The sequence below is a fragment of the Lissotriton helveticus genome, chromosome 4_1 (genome assembly GCF_964261635.1).
Source record: "Lissotriton helveticus chromosome 4_1, aLisHel1.1, whole genome shotgun sequence".
NCBI lineage: Eukaryota > Metazoa > Chordata > Amphibia > Caudata > Salamandridae > Lissotriton > Lissotriton helveticus.
The window spans coordinates 983,616,518-983,637,831 of record NC_136063.1 but is presented as its reverse complement, the minus strand read 5'-3'; the positions used below and the strand labels follow the sequence as shown (position 1 = coordinate 983,637,831).

The 21,314-nt window shown below is 42.7% G+C and overlaps 1 protein-coding gene across 2 annotated transcripts in view; it reads right to left on the bottom strand.

Annotated features, from left to right (window-relative positions):
* The window catches only part of TBC1D7 (TBC1 domain family member 7), a 108,709-nt gene that overhangs the window by 75,798 nt on the left and 11,597 nt on the right, over positions 1-21,314 (bottom strand). For both annotated transcript variants that reach the window (XM_078687607.1, XM_078687608.1), the window contains exons 2-4: positions 18,488-18,603; positions 15,988-16,068; positions 4,637-4,824 (exon numbers count right to left, since the gene is read on the bottom strand). In XM_078687607.1, the coding sequence (XP_078543733.1) occupies positions 4,637-4,824; positions 15,988-16,068; positions 18,488-18,603 (385 nt within the window). The remainder of the gene's footprint in view (positions 1-4,636; positions 4,825-15,987; positions 16,069-18,487; positions 18,604-21,314) is intronic.

The following is a 21,314-nucleotide window of genomic DNA, read 5'->3' as shown; positions in this document are numbered from 1 at the left end:
TTTAGAAAAGTTTACTGACTTTTTACTTAAAGTAGTCGCATTGTCCCATGACTTCCTAACTTCTTGTCCTTCCATCATGATTCTAGATTATGAATGGTCACTGATATATTAAAAGGAACGCACAGAAGAAGCTTCAATGCACACTCATTCCTAAAGAAATACACCAAGTTGACTTAAATAGGGCAAGGACACATCCAACTCTTTGTAAACCCCTATGCCTGTCACTTGTATACAACTCTGTTGATCTCCGCTTGTGATTAAAGTGACTTTGTAGCAGCGTGCAGTGTTTTATTTAAAAAAATTTAATCGAAAAAACACTGTACTAACCATGAGTGGTGGCTATTGTTTCCAAATCTGGTACCTTCCCACAATCTTAGCCCATGTTTTATATTGTGGTGAATTGGTTTAAGCTGGAGTGCTTTTTCAAATGGAGGGTTGAGTTGGAGTAGAGCAAATCCAATGTCAGCGTTATTCCTGTAAGGATGTCAGATCAATGGAAAAAATCAGTCACATGCCAGGGTCACCAGAGAAATTCAGGTTGGCTGGGTAATGTTTACTCAAGGACACCTTTGTTTCTAAAAGGCTGGTATTGCTGGTTCTGATTCAGTAACCTTGTCAGACCAGTGACTAAAAGATATTTAGTATTCAGGACAGTCAGTCACTCGTCAAAATTATTTGTAGCAGGCCGACTGGGTTGGGATAAAATCAGTTATATATTGGCCTTGCTTATGAATGAGATAAATAGGCGCGGGGTCAGTGAAGACCCGAGCAACCTCATATCTGACTGACTTGGTTACAGCACTGCAGAAGAAAAATTAAGTGTGCAGTAATTTGAACAATTAAAAAAATGTACCTCAAATATAAATTTCACACCTACTTAATAAAATAGGGTCCTGTGGGGAATTTCTAGGTTGTGTACCTTTATCAAGTTAATCAACTTGTGGTTTTAGTGACAATTTGCTCATTCAACAACTCTCTGGGGACGACGTCTGCTTTCCATCAATTCATCTATTTCCTGACTCTCAAAAACCAGTGTGCGACTACTCATCTTGACTAATGTCCTCTGGTGTATTAGTCCAGCGTACTGTGGCATGATTATGTGAGCAAGTCACTATTGCCACCATCATGCTGCGAGAGGCAAAGACCAATGAGCCAGGGCTAGTGATACTGCATTTGGTCTGGAAAGACCTTCCTCCATTTCAGACTCCTCTATAGATTTCTCTGACTGAACAGTGGACAACCGGTACCAAGACAGGGTCTGGGCTCACTGGCAATAAGGACAAGCCTCAAATATAATCACTAAACCAAAATAAGCACCAATATTGCCGCAATACTTGTATAATGGATCTTGCTTGATCGCTCGAATTACTGACCTAAACAGTAACTCTCAGGAGATATATTTATCCGGAATCAATCCAACAATTTTTATTAATTATGCATCAGTAATCTCATGTAAATGAACAATTTTTTCTTTTTGAAAACGAACAACACAAATATCAGCTCCACATCATGTAATAAAGTACAATTATTTACAATACAAAAAGACGATTTGGAACAAGCTACAAACTTTCAATCTAACACTCATACATCACAAGACATTGATAAACATACAAATACTAGTTTACAATTATACAATAATATTTACAAATTCCTGAATTGTAGAGAAAAGCATTGGAAGCAACAAATAAACAATTATTGAGCTTTTTGTTAAATCAACACGATCTTCCTAATGCTGGGTAGAGGGGTCTACGCGTTTCGATAACCCCTTATTGTGGGGAAATCTCGTCAGGACCAAATGCCTGTAAATGGAGAACAAGAATAAATCAACTAAAGGGTAGAAAAACCAAGTCTCCGACACTTCAGTGAGGGGCGGGGGGCTAGTCCTACCTTTTAAGTGCACGGGTATTCTCTTGCTTGGAGAAACTGAAAACAGAAATAGACCATCTTTTAGACTCTCATTAGGGGGAGCTATTACACTCTGCACATACTCACACTCTTACGTGAGATACTCACAAAATGCTTGAGTATGAGTTTTTCAAAAATCAAAATGCCGTTCCTTGATGTAGAAGTTTATCCAACAGACGAAGGGCTGGTGACGACATTATTTAAAAAACAGACAGACAGAAATAAGGCTTTACATTTCAACAGCAACCACCCGCGGAATTTAAAAGAGAACCTCCCATTTAGGCAAAACTTGCGGATTAAAAGAAACTGCCATTTTAAGGATGAATATATGTTCCACGCTACCAATCTGACAGACAATCTAGCTTTAAGAGGCTATCCCAGGAAATTATTGAGAAGAACAATGAAGAGAGTGTGGTGGATTCCTCGTGATACACTCTTAGTGAAAAAAGAGAAACCAACACTCAATAGGATAGTATGCGTCTCCACATTCTGCCCTAACTCCAACCTTTCAAAAAAAAACATCCTACAAAATTGGCATTTGGTTGAGAATATCGATGCATCATTGAAAGAGAAGCCACTGTTTGCATTCAAGAAAGACCAGAGCATTGCCAACCATTTGGTGCGCGCAGCAATAAAGAAGACTGTACCAACAATAGGTACGATGCTAGGCCTACCACCGATCCAGGGACACCATAAATGTGGATCCTGCATCTGCTGCTCTAGCACTGAAGAAGGGAGCTTGTTTCAACACAAGCAACAATTTTGGAAACATGTAAAATTTACAAATTGTAAGTCACGATATGTCATTTATGGCATAAAGTGCCCCTGTGATATGCTGTATATCGGCAAAACAAGCCAGGAGGTCAGATGCCGCATCACACAGCACAAATCCCGGATAAAGAAGAAGATCACAACTGCCCCTCTAGTGAATCACTGGACAAATCACGACCACACGTTAGACGACCTGAAATGGACAGTCATTTCTAAAGTTGATAAAGACTCCAGAGGAGGAGACATCGAAGAAAAGCTATCACGTAATGAGGCCATGCTGATTGTGAAATTCAACACCGCTATATGCGGTCTGAATGAACTTTCAGAGATTTATCGCTTATAAACACCCTGCTATGAATAGATATAGAGCCAAAAGCGGCCCGCTGGACATAACGTGGTCGTAAGCGTGCCGGCCCGTTACCACTCCACCCCGTCCCCGGGACGATGTTGTAGAAATACTGATCGCTTGTAAATACCTCCTGAGGAGGTTACAGAGAGCCCGAAGAGGTCCGCTGCCTCTGCTGTTAACTATGAGGTCGGCTGCGCGCCGGCTTGATTCAACTGCACCCCGTCTCCATGACAACGACTAACAAACCACAATCCCCACAATCCTCGGAACCAGGAAGTAGGTACATCTAACACACACGAGACCAGCACTATCGACTGGATGGGACCGGCCCTTGCATTTGTTGCTAGAGACCGAAGAGCGTGAACCCCCGGATGAATTTGCTTCATTCCACACATTCAGGTATTTTCCATCCGCACTGCGCGTTATTAGATTCAAACTACGAGCCCCTCAGGCAGAGTTGTGACTGAGAATCCCCCTCTGTTTCAGAACAATATTAAAAGAAGACAGTCCCGAGAAGCAGAAGCTGACCGACGCACACGCTGACAACAAGTAAGACACCCCTCCCCAGCATTAGTCTTTAGAGCAAGCGTACACACGCCCGTGCCTTTTCAAAAATACCTCTAATCTTATAGATCACCACCTCCACCACTTCCGAATTAACTTGGATCCCGCCTGAACACGCGGCAAGCATTTTGTGAGTATCTCACGTAAGAGTGTGAGTATGTGCAGAGTGTAATAGCTCCCCCTAATGAGAGTCTAAAAGATGGTCTATTTCTGTTTTCAGTTTCTCCAAGCAAGAGAATACCCGTGCACTTAAAAGGTAGGACTAGCCCCCCGCCCCTCACTGAAGTGTCGGAGACTTGGTTTTTCTACCCTTTAGTTGATTTATTCTTGTTCTCCATTTACAGGCATTTGGTCCTGACGAGATTTCCCCACAATAAGGGGTTATCGAAACACGTAGACCCCTCTACCCAGCATTAGGAAGATCGTGTTGATTTAACAAAAAGCTCAATAATTGTTTATTTGTTGCTTCCAATGCTTTTCTCTACAATTCAGGAATTTGTAAATATTATTGTATAATTGTAAACTAGTATTTGTATGTTTATCAATGTCTTGTGATGTATGAGTGTTAGATTGAAAGTTTGTAGCTTGTTCCAAATCGTCTTTTTGTATTGTAAATAATTGTACTTTATTACATGATGTGGAGCTGATATTTGTGTTGTTCGTTTTCAAAAAGAAAAAATTGTTCATTTACATGAGATTACTGATGCATAATTAATAAAAATTGTTGGATTGATTCCGGATAAATATATCTCCTGAGAGTTACTGTTTAGGTCAATAATTCGAGCGATCAAGCAAGATCCATTATACAAGTATTGCGGCAATATTGGTGCTTATTTTGGTTTAGTGAACAGTGGACAACAGCATCAATTTACAAATGCATTTTATTGATTATTGGTGAAGGATATGTCTTTCAAATATTATATAGCAGAACGCAACGTGAAAGCCTTAAGACATTTTGAATAACTGCCTATATGTTTCACCAATGTTCTTTCTCAGGGTTAGCATGCGCTTTGATTTCGGTCCACCCCACAAAGACATTCTACTCACCAGTGGATATGTCAGAGTACGAGAGAGCCTGCCGGACTCGAGATGATGCATGTGGAGGTAAACCTCAACCTTCGGGGTGGAATCCTGAATAAAGCGCATCACTTGAAGGGCATGGTGTATATCCTGGTATTGCTCCTTTCGATGCATCATCACCACAGCATGAGATTCACGATGGGGTGGGATTATTCCTAGAACACAAGATAACACTATGACAGATGGAAGGCTCTATTCAACAAAGTAGCACAATTCATTTTACTACCCACAACACAAAGCGTGTCTGACACTGTAGAATTACACAAACAAATGTTACTGATGTTTAAAAAACTAGTAAAATATAGAGGAGACCTCCGTTTCTCAACAGAAATTGAAAATGTGAAATTTCAAGCTTTCTTATAAAACAATTTTTGTGCTAGTCAAATGGCATGGCAAACAGTTGAGAAGAAGCCAAACGTAAATTTCTGCATTTTAATAGCTCCCGTCTTGGTGAAATGGAAATATTTTGTGATTAAGGAAAATCCATTCTTCTGTAATCTGCCTATAATATCAACTGTCAACAAAAATTCAATAGTGAAACAAGCATTGAGTTGCTGCAGCAACATCATGGTTTGTTTCATATGGTCCCCCGAAGAAAAAACATTGTACTCACTGTGCAGCAGTACATTCTGGAAGATTTCTCCAATGCAGAAGTACTATTGCAATTTAAAGTACTGAAGGGGACATCTGACAAGCATAAAGCTACTTAAAGCCTTGATGTTGTGGCACAGTTCGTGAACATTACGAATACAGTGTATTCCACGCAGAGCTTCATGTAGATAGTTGGTATCCAAGTCTGAATGAGTTTGGAAAGGATGTAAGTAAATGTAGGTTACTAATTGAAGCAGAGGTGAGAGTCAATTGATGTGGTCTACGAGTCGGGATCCAAGGGGTTCCATACAAAAGTTGGACATTATATGCAGAGAATGGATGCCTAAGGAACTCTGCTGGCGACGAGAAGTGTTGGGGATCTTGTGGTTCCTATGTGAACTTACTGGCTGCAGGTGGCAACACAGTAGATCAATAATGTTTAAATATATTGAAGGTTGCAGAAATACCGGGGATTAGGAGGCAGGGCTTGTTTTTGTTGCTAAAGAACAAGACATTGTCAGCTACTTGAAGAGTGGCCATCTCTGCGCAGCCAGAGTGCCAGTCCTATTGAAAATTATTCTTGCTAGTGGTTTCCTGTAGAGTAAAACTGACTGTGACGTATCAGTACTTCAAGGATTTATTTTTTTCCTTTTTATTCTTTTAATTTTGAAAGACATGTACAACATATGTAAAGTTGGTAGTTCTTTACGAATGAAATATTATTTGAATAGAAAGCCGGAGGAATGTGTCTCTTGTACTTCTTTGGTGGAGTGCTCAGGCTTCCACTTGCAGACATCATTTGGCACGAGTGCCACCCTGCCACCATCCTTACTGACCATCAACATCTCCAGTGCCTAAACTAAGCCAGTATTATGTGTGTATATAATTCATAATCTAGTGTTTTGTTCTTTTCCAACAAAGATATTAACATGAGACAATAAACATTAGGGTCAACCATCATTTCCACTGTGAGAAGTTAGCCTGGCATATGATGTCCACTAGTTCTAGTGGGCACCTTGCACCAGTCTAATCGACCCTTATTGATGGTGGTTGTAAAGTCATCCTTATAGAAAGCTATCCTAGGGGTAGCAGTGACAAGCAGACTTCAGGCTAAGACTTCAGAGAGCGAATTAAGCTAGTTGTTTTACCAATTATAATCCCTTGAGTACCAAATGAAAGCACATCACACAAGGTATATATCAAATATATATGTATTTATTCTAAACACAACCCCTCTGCACACTTTATGAGGTCAGAGGTAAAATTACAATAAAAGTTACTTAATCAGCATACGATAAGTTGCACAGTATACGATTTGCCCTAGGGGCCTCACAAACCATATACTAAAATAGTGGTATAAGAACCACGTGAGAATTAGAAAGCAGGCCTGGGGCATCGCTGTGGCTACTCTAAACAACCAAAGGTTAGGTAGTAGGAGGCCCACGGGAGACGCGTGCAGTGTCTAAACACAGCCGCGGGTTACCATTGACTTTCTATGGGAAACAAACAAGTTACAAATTTAACAATTTAAGGACACTTCTAAATGTACTACGATGGAACGCTTTTATACTTAGACACTTGGAGGGCCAATACCCTCGAGACTACCAGTACTCGTGTTACCTCACCCACAGAAGCCGGGTGCATAGGTGTCTTTTTGATGTCGGGTTTCGTCGTCGATTTCAATGGAGAGCTGCAAAGAAGTGCTGCATGCATCCAGAGGAAAAGTGTCCGGGTGGATCCAAGGGTGGATCGAAGATCTGAAGAACCTGAAAGCAGAAGGGACAGAGTCTGGGTCACTTGCCAGTGACCAGGATGGCGATGGAAAGCTGCCAGCCAATGTCTGGTGATTTCAGGAGAAAAGGTGAAGTTTGTCTCTTCAGCCACGTGGTCCAGGAGGCGTCGACGATGACCAGGAGCTGGATTTGAGCTGTCCCACGAAGGATCTAGTTGACTGAGGTGTCCGTATCCGGATTGGACCCAACAAGCCTTGGCAACCGCAATCCACGCAGGATGTCAAAATGCAGACCAGCAAGGTCTGTGGAATTTCTCCTTTGCAGGGAAGTTGGAGCAAGCCTGGAGCAACCAGGAAAGCAAAGTTAGATTCAAAGGAAAGTCTTTGGGGGGCTCACTAGGCAACGGGCAAGGAACCGCGAAGACGCGTCGAGCTGAAATACAAAAGCAGGGCCCACGGGACACTCTTGGAGTGGGGGCCTCTGAGCTTAGGTGCAAATGGTGCTCGGGTCTGGGGTTCAAGCACCCCAATGCACAACTTTGACATACCTCGTGAAGTAGGTGCAGCTTGCAAAATGCAGGATGTCCAGGAGTTCCGGTCCCAAATCTCTTGTGTCCACCACGGGTCTCAGCTTTGCTGTGAGCGAAGGTCGGGTCAGAGATGTGTTGTACCTTAATTACCTTAAGTGCATCCTCTCCTTAGCTACTCAGCCAAGATGAATGTGGTGTTTGCGTGGAATGTTGGAATGCCTGATGAGAGAGAGAGTGGAATGTTGTTGTGCCTGCTTGTGTGGAGAATGACAGTTGGAGAGAGTGGGCTGAGTAGCAAAGATGCTGCTCCTGGTGGGAACTCTTTGAAACCTGTAACAACTAATCCATAAACCTTCTACTTGAAATATACCTCCTGGCTACCTCTGGTCATCTGTACAATTTACCTTACAACATTTTGGCGACAGTCTTGAAGAAACCCTGTGTGTTTTGGCCACAAGAATATAGGAGGTGAGGAAACTTACAATTTTACAGAACTTTATTTATACAAGGAACAAGGCAAAGCAACTTTAGAAATAAAAACAAGGAAAAGAACGCCCTCCAGAGTCCCACCAGTGTCCTCCACCATCTGGACAGCCTGCCCAGGGTGTTTCACATTCCTTTTATGAGTCTAAGTTTTCCTGCTTGTTGTGAAAATTGATCTACCTGTTTGGTCCCAACCCAGCTTTGATTATTACAATGAGGACTGGCTAACTACTGATCTATCTGGACGTGGAATTCGCCTCATCAAAGAATAACTGAATTCACTATGCAGCTAGCACCAATTGTATTTGTATTGGAGGTAGTGCTTTAACCAGAGCCAGTCACCAAACTACGTTGTTATCACGAGTACCACAAGTTACCACGAGTATTTTTTGTGACTCGCCTATTTCCTTATGGAAGTACAGTATGGAGAGTGCAACTTGCTGAGTACGTTGGTCCTGCAGAAAGAAAAGGGGTCTGCAGGGTCTACCTCCTACAGTGTGTTTTAATTGGATATGGCTGGCTGTCTGTGCCTGGTACCGAAGGGCAGGTGAGACATGTTTTTTTTTTATATATTCAAGATTGGACTTAGTCTTAGTCCTGTTGCGTGCATCTGTTGGTAACTGTCGGTTTTGAATTTTGAAAAATGTGCCTCGAGCTCAAGCACACTCTTACCTTCATCTTGAGGATGCGGGCGTGGCCTCCTTAGTGACGTTGTGAACGCTGCTGATGAGACGTCTTGCTGCCCTGGCGTGCAATGAACCACCCGGCATGCCGTCAACAAGCGTGCCGCCATCTTGGATTTGTACTAGGATCCTGCACTAAGCCATGCTATCCTATTGTGTGTTTGTACAGTTCTTGCCACACCAAGGTACAGTTTGCTGCCAACTGCCTAGTTTCCTGCATGGTCTCTCTGTTGGACCTTTACCTGTGTTAGCCATCCACACGCATTGGATCGGAGCAATTTACCTGTGTTAGCGATCCACACGCATCGGATCGGAGCAACGACCCGACTTCTGGTATTGTTTCCTTTTGGGGAAATTGTGGTTTTCACCAACTTTGGACTGTGTCTCAAATCTTCTTTGGAAATTCCCTCTGTCTCTATTTCAGATCGGGTGAGACACCGCTCACCAGGACCACCTAGCGTCTGTGTGGAACTGTGTTTCTGATGACTTCAACATTTAGTTATTTTGCTGTCGGAATACAATATGTACCTATTTCTCATTTACTGTACCATGTAAGATGCAAATATGCCTTTATTTACTGTATAATTGTGTTACCTTCCTAAACAATGTGTAATGGATTGCATACAGCTTGCTTACTGTTTTGTTGTTTGGCACCTTAGTTAGTCCTTATTTGACTTTGCAGTCTTGGGTGTCATGCATTGTTCTTTAAGCTTATTGCCTCGTGGTCATTTCATTGGGTAAATTGTGTGTTAGGTCAAACGTACTGTGTTAGTACATACATGTGCTAAGCATCTTCCCATGCTGTGGTGCCTTAGTGAGAGCTTATTATGGGTTTGTTTCTATGGCAGGTATTTTCTTGGCGCTAGGACTTCTCTTTAGGGGATTTGTTGTATAGGAGCTGGTCTCCATATAATTATTATAATCTTTCAGTGTGGGTAGTGCACACCCTCTCCACTGATTTTATTTCCCTAGTGTGTCTAGCAGCTTAGGCCTTACATCTTTTTCACTTTCGCATTACACTTTACATGAGTTTATGATGCAGGAGGAATGTTGTTGTGTTTCTTTTTACAGTTTTTTTTTAGTTCACACATCAGATTGTTGTGCTCAATGGGCAGTGAACCTAGTATGTTGTGCAATGGGCAGTGTACCCATCTTTAGTTATGTTGCGCAATGGGCTGTGTACCCATCATTAGTTATGATGCACAATGGGCAGTGTACCCATCTTTAGTTATGAAGCGCTATAGGCAGTGTACCCATCCTTAGTTATGATGCGCTATGGGCAGTGTACCCATCTTTAGTTATGATGCGCTATGGGCAGTGTACCCATTTCTAGTTATGATGCGCTATGGGCAGTGTACCCATTTCTAGTTATGATGCGCTATGGGCAGTGTACCCATCTTTAGTTATGATGCGCTAGGGGCAGTGTACCTATCTTCAGGTATTATGCGCAATTGCATCAAATCCATACTTTATTTTGGAAATGTAATGTGCAATGGGCAACTTTATATGTACATGCACGATGGGCACTGCACCGTACACATGTTTGGGCAGTGTACCCCATAAATTCAAGAATTTGTAGTGTTTACGTTACTGTCTTGCATCTTTCTCTTCATCAATTTTTCCTCCTCATGTATTACACTTATTATGCTTTTTATTTCTCTTTTCTCTGTATTTTTATGATGCTTTACTCGAATGTTGTACTCGCTATGTTTTACATGCAACGTTTTACATGCGAAGTTTTAATTATTTCTATTGATTGTTTTTCCCAGGGGAAGGGGTTGTGCTATCTTGAAGCTTTTTGCACTGTTTCACCCTCCCTTCATTCCAGTCTCTTTCTATTACTTCTTGCTGCAAGGTTGCAAATTATTATTGTGTATTGTTGTCCAAGGAAAGGGGATATGTTGTACCTTAATTACCTTAAGTGCATCCTCTCCTTAGCTACTCAGCCAAGATGAATGTGGTGTCTGCGTGGAATGTTGGAATGCCTGATGAGAGAGAGAGAGTGGAATGTTGTTGTGCCTGCTTGTGTGGAGAATGACAGTTGGAGAGAGTGGGCTGAGTAGCAAAGATGCTGCTCCTGGTGGGACCTCTTTGAAACTAGTAACAATTAATCAATAAACCTTCTACTTGAAATATACCTCCTGGCTACCTCTGGTCATCTGTACAATTTACCTTACAACAAGATGTCTGGAAGTCTGTGTCCTGTGTCGCAGATTCTTCGGGATCTGTCAGGAGCCTCGAAAATGCAGACGGCAAAGTTTCTGTTGGTGCCTGTTTAAACAGGGTGATCACTCCTTGACCACAAGGGAGATGTCTTCCGTCCTACAGTCGAAATGGAATGTCAAAGGTCCAGAATATATGTTTCAGAGTTTCGTCCAGGGTGATCTAAAGTCCTAGGGACTGGGTTCCTATACTTATACTAAGTTTAGGGGCTGGACTACCTTTAAGGTTCCTCCTACAGGTGGACCGGGGAAGGGGGAGGTTACACCCCTTTCCCTTTGTCCAGTTTCGCGCCAGAGGTGGGGCAGAGTGCCCCAGCAACCGGTTTGAACTGGGAAATGCATGGAGCACCTTGTGTGCCCCAGGCAGTGTCTGGAAAGCATTCAATGAATGCAGCCCTCCCTGCCCCAATACACTAAAGGCTGTCTGGAGAGGTGCCAGCACCTCCCTGGACAGGAAACCTATTGTACAGGCCTCCCCAGCCGGAGTTTCATCCAGCAGCAGGAGGGCAGACTCGTGTCTGTGGCAGCAGCATCCATTTTGTGATGCTGAGGCTCTGTTTAACTTTAACCGGGTAAATCAGTAACTACATGTCTTCTCCCTCTAGAAGGGTGGATGCTACCCCCGCTGCCAGGACTGGCGGGGGGGGGGTAGTATTCCAAAGTGTTTGACAACTTACACAACATGTTTTGATAAAGCCAAACCAAAGTTAGCAGTGACTGCGAGGATAATAATGCACTTAAGAGTATATGCTATGGCTATATCATAGAACAGCTATAAGGAGATGGTTCCGAAAGCTGCAGAGGGGCTCAGCTCATTCTAGGGCACCCTCTCACATACAACCAAGCACTCTACCTCCAGGATTGTCGAGGTCTGCCTTAGGAGTGGCTTATAGGTGTATATGTGTCTATATAGGTATTTAGGTATAGGTACACTATATCTAAGTAAGGGATGCTTACACCACCTGACCCAGGCTGTGTGAACAGACCTGTGGTGTCCATTTGGAAGGCAAACCTAAAGTACATGGTATCAATTTAGAGAGAGAACAGCTGGGCTGTGGGCCTGATTAGCAAGACCACAGCCAGACTAAAGTCGAAAACCCAGAGAATCACAGCAACAAGTGGGGGTGACCATAGGAAGCAGACCCTACTCTCCTACACCCAACACCTAGAACTTGAATATCAGGTCATGGATCGCGAACCAGTACTCTAAGTATTTAACTCTGCCAGAAGATATGCTCTCTAAAGTATACTCAGATAACATCGACAATGTGCAAATAGATTTGCAGGGTGAATTTTCGGAACAAAAGAGCACCTGAAGGTGCCATGTTTTGGAATATGCTCTTCTGTACAACAAAAGAACTGCAATATAGTGCCACAATCTCCAGTCAAGACTTTTTACTTTTGGCAGACATGACTAGCACTCCAATACACAAACTAGCATAACTCAATACACACAGACTTTTGGTGGCGTCATGGTCCTAGATGTGATCACCTATATTTATATGTATGCCCTCTCTAAAACTAAAACATCCAAAACGGGTACCATAGGATTACTACAACCTTTCCAATGCCTCCTTATTCTTGGCACACTAAATTGCTTGTTTTCATGGTAGAACTGTCTAAGGACCAAGCAATTAGTTACATCTCAGTAGCAGTGAATGTGTATAGTAAGATGCCACACTTAATGCCCTGCATGAGGTAACCAAGACTTCTGACTTAGATAATTTATCCTTGGCACATTTTGTATGTCTACATAGACTAATTTACATGATTAGCTCGGATTGAGACCTATACTTCACCCCTCATTTTCAGAACTCCCCATCCTCCTCCCCAAGAATGGCCACATTGTAACCTAGTAATTTTCATGATTCTAAATCTTCCACACCACTGTCCCTACTCTATGTGACTAAGCCTCACTCCCAAGATATGCATCAATTGTGCTAGTCCAGAAAAATAAGTGCTCTCCCCGTAGCATCTTTTAAGAAATCATTTTTAAAAACTACACATCCTGTTCAATACGAAACCACTTAACGCACAGGAAAAAGGCAACTGAGTGGATCGAACCAGGCATTGTGCAACAGACATCTTGAAAGACATTACCGAGAAGGACTGGAGCAATGAAGATTACTGGTAAACAATAGGGTAATTCCCTCCCTGTGCTCCGTGTCAATTTCCTTACTCTATAAAGATGTAGCCACCCTCAAAGGCACCCACTATGCCCCCATGGTCTCCAACATAAGCCACATAAGGGCAACTATCTCGGTCCATAAACCCAACGACAAGGAGGGAAGGACCCCCATGGGGCCAGACTCTAATCCATCACCAAGTGCAAAAAAAAGGAGCAAAGCAAGAGTCCTTTGTTAAAAGAAGATGACACAAGACCCTTTCAAATAAATATCCAGCAAAAGGCAAGTCAACACAAGTGTACCAGTTTTTATCCACCAGCCTGTGCACAGCATTAGGAACGGGAGGCAGTTGCAACAGGCTGCTAAAGACGCAGAAAAGATAGTAATGGAATGGATCGACTAATGGACAGAGAAGCAGCAAGAAACTAGAGGCCCAAACAGATAAGACAATAAGCCAACCTCAACCCAATGAAGCCCAGCCAACTGTTGCAGCCATAGTAGTATAGAAGAACCATAGTAGTAGACCCCACCCCACAGGAGATGCAACTGGGCAGCAGGAGGCTGGGTCACTGCCAATAACCCATGCAGGACAGAGAGAAAGACAAAACTCTCCTAATCACAGAAGTCAAAAGAGGGCCAGAACTACTGTGGAGGCCCAAAACCTGAGCTGATGAGCTCTCCACACTAATCAGTCAACTTAAAGCTGAGCATTGAGACACAACAGGCCAAGAGGCTTAACCAACCTAAATTGTGTGGGGACACAAGAACATGGCAAGGGACCAAGGGGACGAAATGCAAAGAAGCTGGTTAGGGACACAGAGTAAAGAATGGAAAACAAACTTAGAAGGAATAATAACAAGGAAACAACCAGCTGCCAACATATAACTAGGCACTCTTCCAGACAAGGCTAGCCTGCACATTCAATAATAAAAGTGGGGATGGGAGGGAGAGGCACCTTATCAATTCAATGGGACACTGATTATGACCCCTGCAAGGACAGAAGGGCAAGCAGCCTGAGCATGATCAGGAAGGACCAGTTATGCCAGAAGCGAGCAGCAATATGCATAGCCATCATGCCAACCCCCACTAAAAGCAGTAGTCACAAAAGCAGACACTCTCAGAAGCTGACTATGCAAAGTAGTCTGCACCACATAACCAGAAGCAACGCAGATGAACGAGTTGCATAAAGAATGTCTATATATGCAACAGCAGGCCTTGACCCTGCACTCCAGACCCAAAGAAAGATACCAAACTCATGAGCTCCCAAAGGGCTCACTGAGACCACATCAGGTTGAAAATAGCGACCACCCACCACAAAGTAGACAAGAGGCCCCATAAATGGGCAACCTCTTCAAGGAATCACTCCAGAACAAAAAGCAGGAAGCAGTAAAACGGAGGGCATGGGTACCAGCCATTGCGCAGAGTCAAGACAGCAGCAAAAGCAAGACAGGGACCCCAAACTATCAGAGATTGACTCCACAACTAGGAAGGCGCCACTACCAGAAAGCCACAATCAGCTCTACAAGTAACCACAATCAGCTCTACAAGTGCCCACAGGCCTGGGGCACACAGCAGCAGCGAACCAAGGACAGGAGTGACAGAAGGGCTACAGAACCCAAAATCCAATAGGTATAGATTGCAACTGATCAACTATAAAAGGTCCCTTGTAAAAAGAAGCACACGTAGAGCAGACCCCAGAGAAAAAGGAAACCAAAGAATAACAGGGGCTTCACAGGCCCATAGAACAGGGCATAAGAAAGAATGCCAAACAAGCAATGCTGGGATATGAAGTAGTGAACTGCAGAACACAGTACAGGGAGGAGGAAGGTGTAGAAGTTTGTGAGCCACCTAGCCTACTGCTTGCTCACAAACCCTTTGTTACCAAACCAAAATAACAAGAGATAGAACAGAGGGGATCCCAACAGATTAACAAAGAGGTGGCCACTGCGAAATGGACTCTCAAACTGCCATCCAACTGAAGGCATACTTAAATTACAAATAGGCACACTGAATTTACTGCCAGTTAAACAAACCAAGGCAACAGTAACATCCACAAACATCCACTATATAGCCAGAAAAAAATAACTCTCAAAGAGACAACAGTTCTTCAAGCTAACAAAGGCACAAGGGTACTGCTAGTCTTGAACACCCTTCCAACTGACACACAGACACAGACTAAAACCAGCAGGCAATGAGGACACCACAGTTCTAGGGCTGTACTAGTATGGAGAAGCACGTAAAAAGATAGCTAGATCACTGCACAAAAAACTCTGAAGAGCAATTACAGGCTCAACGATAAGCACCGCCAGAGGCAACAAAGCAACCCAAGACCACAAAGAAAATGAGGAGAGACAAAGATCAGAATCCAGCAAGCCACAAATGACTCCCAGGAAGAGACAAGCAGAGTGCCACAACTGCTGCTAAAGTAGCAGCGCCCTAAACACAACAGACCAGCCACAAAGAAAGCAAAATCCCAATGGAATCAGGTCACAATGGTGACAGTGGTTGTAACCTCTAACTTCGTGAAAAAAGCATGGACACACCCAAGGACTGAGCATCCCAAGTAATACACACCTTCAAAACTAAAACAGGCAGCATTTAGGACACAGGGGATGAAGACACAGACAACAGTTGTAGACTGCAAGTGTGTAGCAAACCAAGAGGCAATGTTAGAAAGCGTACTCCTATCCCTGCATGTGATACAGAAGCATGTAGGCACAGCTACAAACACGGACACATGAGGAAAGCTCCTACAACGCCATAAGGCACTTATTTACAGAACTCCTGAAGTCTGATCTATGCACATTTTAGGCCCAATATATTTCCCTATCTCCCTATCCCTCATCACATGATTACTTTTGGTTTATTTTTATAGATTTATGTGAAGCACTCTGCTGCATTTTTGGCTAGGTCTGTGTTATACGGGGTAAACAAATAAATAAATACTGTACCTAGCTGGACCTTCCACACCAGGATACGATACATAGATGGCAGGGGAAACCGCTGGCTGAACATGCACAGTTTTTCTGTGTCTGAAAATACAAAGGAACCCCATTCAGAACTTGTGGCATAAGCATAAATGTGCCTGCAATCAACACCAATGAACTCAGATGCTTTACATTGGAAAACAACAGCCTGCTTTGGAGATACTTCTAAAAACAACTTCCAATAATGCATTACAACACAGGTAACTGAAAATACATTTTACATAAATGCTTTGTAAAACATTAAAGACTTCACTAAAGACAAACATTTCCCAAATTGACTCAGACAATTCTTAAAATTTGGTTATACCACATTAAAAAGGGACCAAATTCAAAGGCTATTTCTCCCCCTTTAATTCTTTCACCCAGGCAAAAGTCACAGATATTAACAAAGAATGTCCCGCTGCTACATTCTATTGGCTTGCAGTATTCTTAGGAGAAGCAAGCTAAGTTTTGGCATCTATAAAGTAGTGCTTTCTCTTAAGTGAAGGAGGAATAGAGGCAGCCTTGCAAAGAAGCATTGTCTTTAGCATCTTCACCCCAGAACTTTCAGCACAGACAGCATGCAGGAGTAAAGCACAAACCACACGAAACTGTCACAAGTTTGCCATGCTAGTGATGCCTAAAACAGAGCAGTGTCAGAAGTCCGGAAGCCAGTCCATTCCTGGCAGCTGGTCTCATACTGAATTGGAATCGGTGTGGGATGAGAAGGCCCCTTGGAGGAAGTGCCAGCAGCAGACCTAAAGCTTGGCAGGTATGTTGGCTAACCAGCAGCTTTTGACATTTGACACACCTACTAAAAAAAGGGGGGGGGGGGGACAGCGACCAAGCTTTAGAGAACTAAAAGCAACTTGAAAATGCTTTAAACTAACTAGAGAAAATGAGTGCACTCATTAGGGTTGGAAGAGAAACATGCATCAAAGTAAGGCCTAGATGGCACCTAACATGATAAAAAAGGCAAACACTTCTTGGCCACCGGGCCTGTAAGAGCAAACAAGAATCATTAGTGAGGGTGGCCGTTATCCTGTGTGAAGTTCTCTCCGATAGCAGCACTGAATACAACTTAGTGTACCACCAATAGACTTTAAAGTATTAAATTGAATAGTTTTGACCCAAAGTATGGCTGAAAGTAACTCACACTTTGTCTATGTGACCAAATCCTCTTAATCTTATTCTTCTGGCAGACCAAGACGATGAGAGCAGTGTAACTAGACTGGATAATATTCTAATCCGGCCGGGGAATATAAATCCTACAAATAACTAGTGGTCACCCCCGTTTCCGTTATTTTTGGCGGCCACTGGTATTATTAAAATATGAATTAATTATTTGGGTGAATAAAGTTGAGGGTTACTACCCCTATACTTCATACTATGTCAACATGTTTCGGCACGTCTTCCCAGCCCATGCAGGGTCTCAGGCTTTTGTCAGGACTGATTGGTAACCCTTCAATTTGGTGGAAGAACTGTCACCTAACTTTCAGCATCATCTCATAATGATAGAATGCTTTATAATGGTGTTAATATTGCGCTTGGGGAGGCATGAAGTGAAAAGAGGGCTATATTCAGTATTTTGGAACACTGTGGTTCTACCAATGTCCTAAAAGGATGGTAGCACTAGTTGAAGTAAAAATGTGTTTGAGTGGTCACCACCTGCATACAACTTCAATTAAACATTCTGAAATGGCAAGCAATTGATCTCCTACAAGCAGCTTAAATAAACAGCGCCTACATTTTTTTCCCAAAAAATAAAATGTGATGTTTCTAACCATTGATGTTTTAAATCAATCAGGATTTACCAATAAAAATAACTTTTCTTATATGACCTTTTGTAAAAAAACATGTATATTCTTAAGACTGTTCTTTCTTTCTAGATTATACTACCCATTTGCAATGAAAAATGAAATACCAGCATTTGTGAAGCGCACAGCTACCTCCGGAGAGGTGTCCCGGTGTTGGGGGCCATCAGGAAGATTAAGCTAGCTATTGCCCAGAGTCACATGGTGGTGGGTTAACCTGCCGCCGGCAATCGAACCGTGAACCCGAGTCAGGCACCCTGGCCGCTGTGCCACACCTCTTCCACAATTTGAAACAGGCAATAACACCAGAAGCGAGCCAATGCAGCCATAAAGTTGTGAAATAATAATTTGCAGTTTCTTTTACTTTCCGCAATAAAATGAAACTATTATTTTGCATCTCTGTTGATGAAGATAAGTTTCAAACAACAATTTATATCCATTTCATATGTCACTTTCTGCTTCCATAGTGGAAAATAGTAGAAGGCCCAGGTAATAAACATACATATCAAATCGCTTACAAACACTATTAGTAAGGAACAACATATTTATTTGTGTTATGTTGTCGACGTCCTTTCTATGGAAAACATGTTTTTCTTCTGCATCTAATTTCACTGCAAACAGCTCGCGAACAGATGATTTATGTAAAAGAAAGTTACAAAAATGCACCTTACCCAGACGGTCATCTTTCAGTAAGATTTCCAAAGACTTTTTCTCTTCCACCCCACGAAATCCTACTTTTTCATAATAGATCGAGCGAAAGTTCCTCTGTGGGTCATCTGCCATCATTCTAAGTTTGAAAACAGAAATCTTGATGTTTAAAACAAAAGCATGTACAACATACTAGGAGCAATTTAACTCAATGTGTGCACTTCAAAAACTCTGAAGAAAATCAACTTGTTCGCAAGATTGTTGTGCCATTTCTTTATGGTTTTCCCTGCATATCATTATAAAACTAATGTTCAAAAGAGCCACGGAAGGAAAATCTGCAAACATTAGCCTGCTCCTTTTGATACCATTACTTTTCACCGAAGCATGACTGCCAGGAAAAGTAGGTAAGAAGATGTTCATTGAACAGTGCACTTTGCTTCAACAGCACATAGCACTATGTGCGATTTACGTTTATATTTTATTTAGATCTTTTTTCAGACAGTTACACACTGAGAAAATGTGACTCTGAACTTATATTTGTGGTTTGAGATTATTGAAGAAATTAATCTATATATCTTTTCTTTTTTCTGTTTGAAAGATGTGGAATACTTTTCTTAATTATAGTCTGAAGTCCAAATGAACGATGGTAACATAATACAGCTGTAATAGTTAGACTGATATAAAACCTTTGTGCCACCTCTCAGTAAGCTGAAAGTAACACTCACATACCACATAGGGTATGAAAAGGTGTACATCACCAACTCTGGCCCAGGGTTGGTATGTGGTTACTACAGTAGTACAAATTGTAATGCACTAGGTCTCGCATTATATACTTTTAGAGCTATTGGTGTTGCGAATTAGAATGTTTCTTAGAAAGAAAAGAAAAAAAAAATATATATATATATATATATATATATATATATATATATATATATATATATATATATATATATATATATGTCCGTTTAATTCTGTAAAACTTCTTTTGAAATTGTATCAGTCTACTATTGGTTACCTGCACTATAAATGCTGTTTTCTATCTCCTTGACATGACATGTGATCAAGCCTCGGCTGAGGTGAAACGCGTCATGGCAACTTGTGGGCTTACATCTATGCACAAATAAACGCACTGAAAAGATCAGCACGGAGTTGGTGGTTCTATTCAACTTTTCGTCTTTCCTTGGCTCGCCTAGGTTTTTCGAAACTCTTGGAATACAAATTATACCTGGTGGCCTCCGGGGTACGAGTAGAACCCCTCCTCATCAGTGGCGAGAAACGTCAGGAAGCAATAGGTTCCGTGACCCGGAGCCGGATATCGTACTCCGGTAGGAGGAAGCCGTGAGAAGCCCCTGCGAGTAAGCACACGCCCGACCGGGACTGAAGGAGCCGTGTATCTAAACGATATTGGGATACAGCAGCAACCGTGTCAAGGTAGGGTGGCGTACGCATAGCGCAGTGAGGAGAGTGCATGGGTTAGCGTCGGGACTGCTTGTAAACGCTGAGCCCAGGATCGATCAGTGCAGCATCAACTTAGCCGTATACAGCAATGTCTGCCGCCGTGTTAAGGAGTAGAGCACAGGCTGCCCAATCTGTGTTTGTCACCCCGGCTGGGGGGGCCACGGCACCGACCCCACATGGGCAAGATGAAGGCAATACGAGTCCCACAGCCAGGGATTTATTTCCGAAACTGGAAAAACTAACAAAAAAAGAAACAGCGAAATGGTGGGAACATGAATCGTTAACACGATATCTTGAAGTAGGGCGTGTTCCGAGAGGTCTCCGGAGCTCCCTTGCACCCAGCTATGAGGATCCTGATCCGTGTATGCTCGAAGACTGGGCCACGGCAAACCTAGAATACTCTGCGAGATTACTTACGATTCTGGTCCAATATGCGGAGGACAGGAATAAATTGCAAGCCGAAATCGAGAATGTAGAATCAGAATTACAGAATCTGGGGGCTGATGAAAACACGAAAAAGATGCGTGAGGAGATGGAAGCCCGCCTCAACAAAGAAGAGGAAATAATAAAAAAGCGGAAAGCTTTCAAATTCGAAAGGGACAGACTTGACTATTTAAACGGGCACATTTTCACTTTCGCCCGAAGATTTGATAATGTCAACACTCGGGTAAAGGCTGGGAAACAGGGACAAGGTGCCCAGGGAGGTCAGAGCTCGGCATCATCTGTAGAATTAAGTTCCACTGAGGGCAGTGACCTGGAAGGTGACACGAGAAACACGCCGGCATTGGGGTTTACCGCACTTACCCCCGCACAGGAAGTGAGCCGCCTGTGCGAGGCTCGCCGAGATACCCTGAGGCCAAGAGTCAAGTTCACAATAGCAAACAAAGGGCAAACCGTAAACGGCTCGAGCGGAGGAAACACCACAAAGCAAAGTGGCGACAAAAAGAACAACCAAAGGAAATGGAACACCAGGAAACGGGGACAACAACTGGGACCCCTTCAATAATTAACTTGACTACCACAGTCCTAACGGCGAAGGAAATGAACATCTTGGGCTTAGGACTGTCTTTTTGCCCTCCTAGAAATTTTGATTACAGCAGTACAAGGATGGACGTTTATCGTTTTGTCAGAAACCTCAAACTAACAAAATTCCATCGACTCCAACCACGTAGAAAGGACACAACAATGGAAACACAAAGTCCTTCCCTTTTGAATGCGGGGGATGGTCCATCTTTTGAAGGGATTTGGAATCTATGCAATGAAGGGCAAGATACTGTAACAAGGCCAACACAGATTAACACCTTGGGTGCTGGGATCAGCACCACACCCTTCAAACCAAAATCTACGTTCAACCCCATTTCGACACACGACAATTTGGACATTTATCAGGAT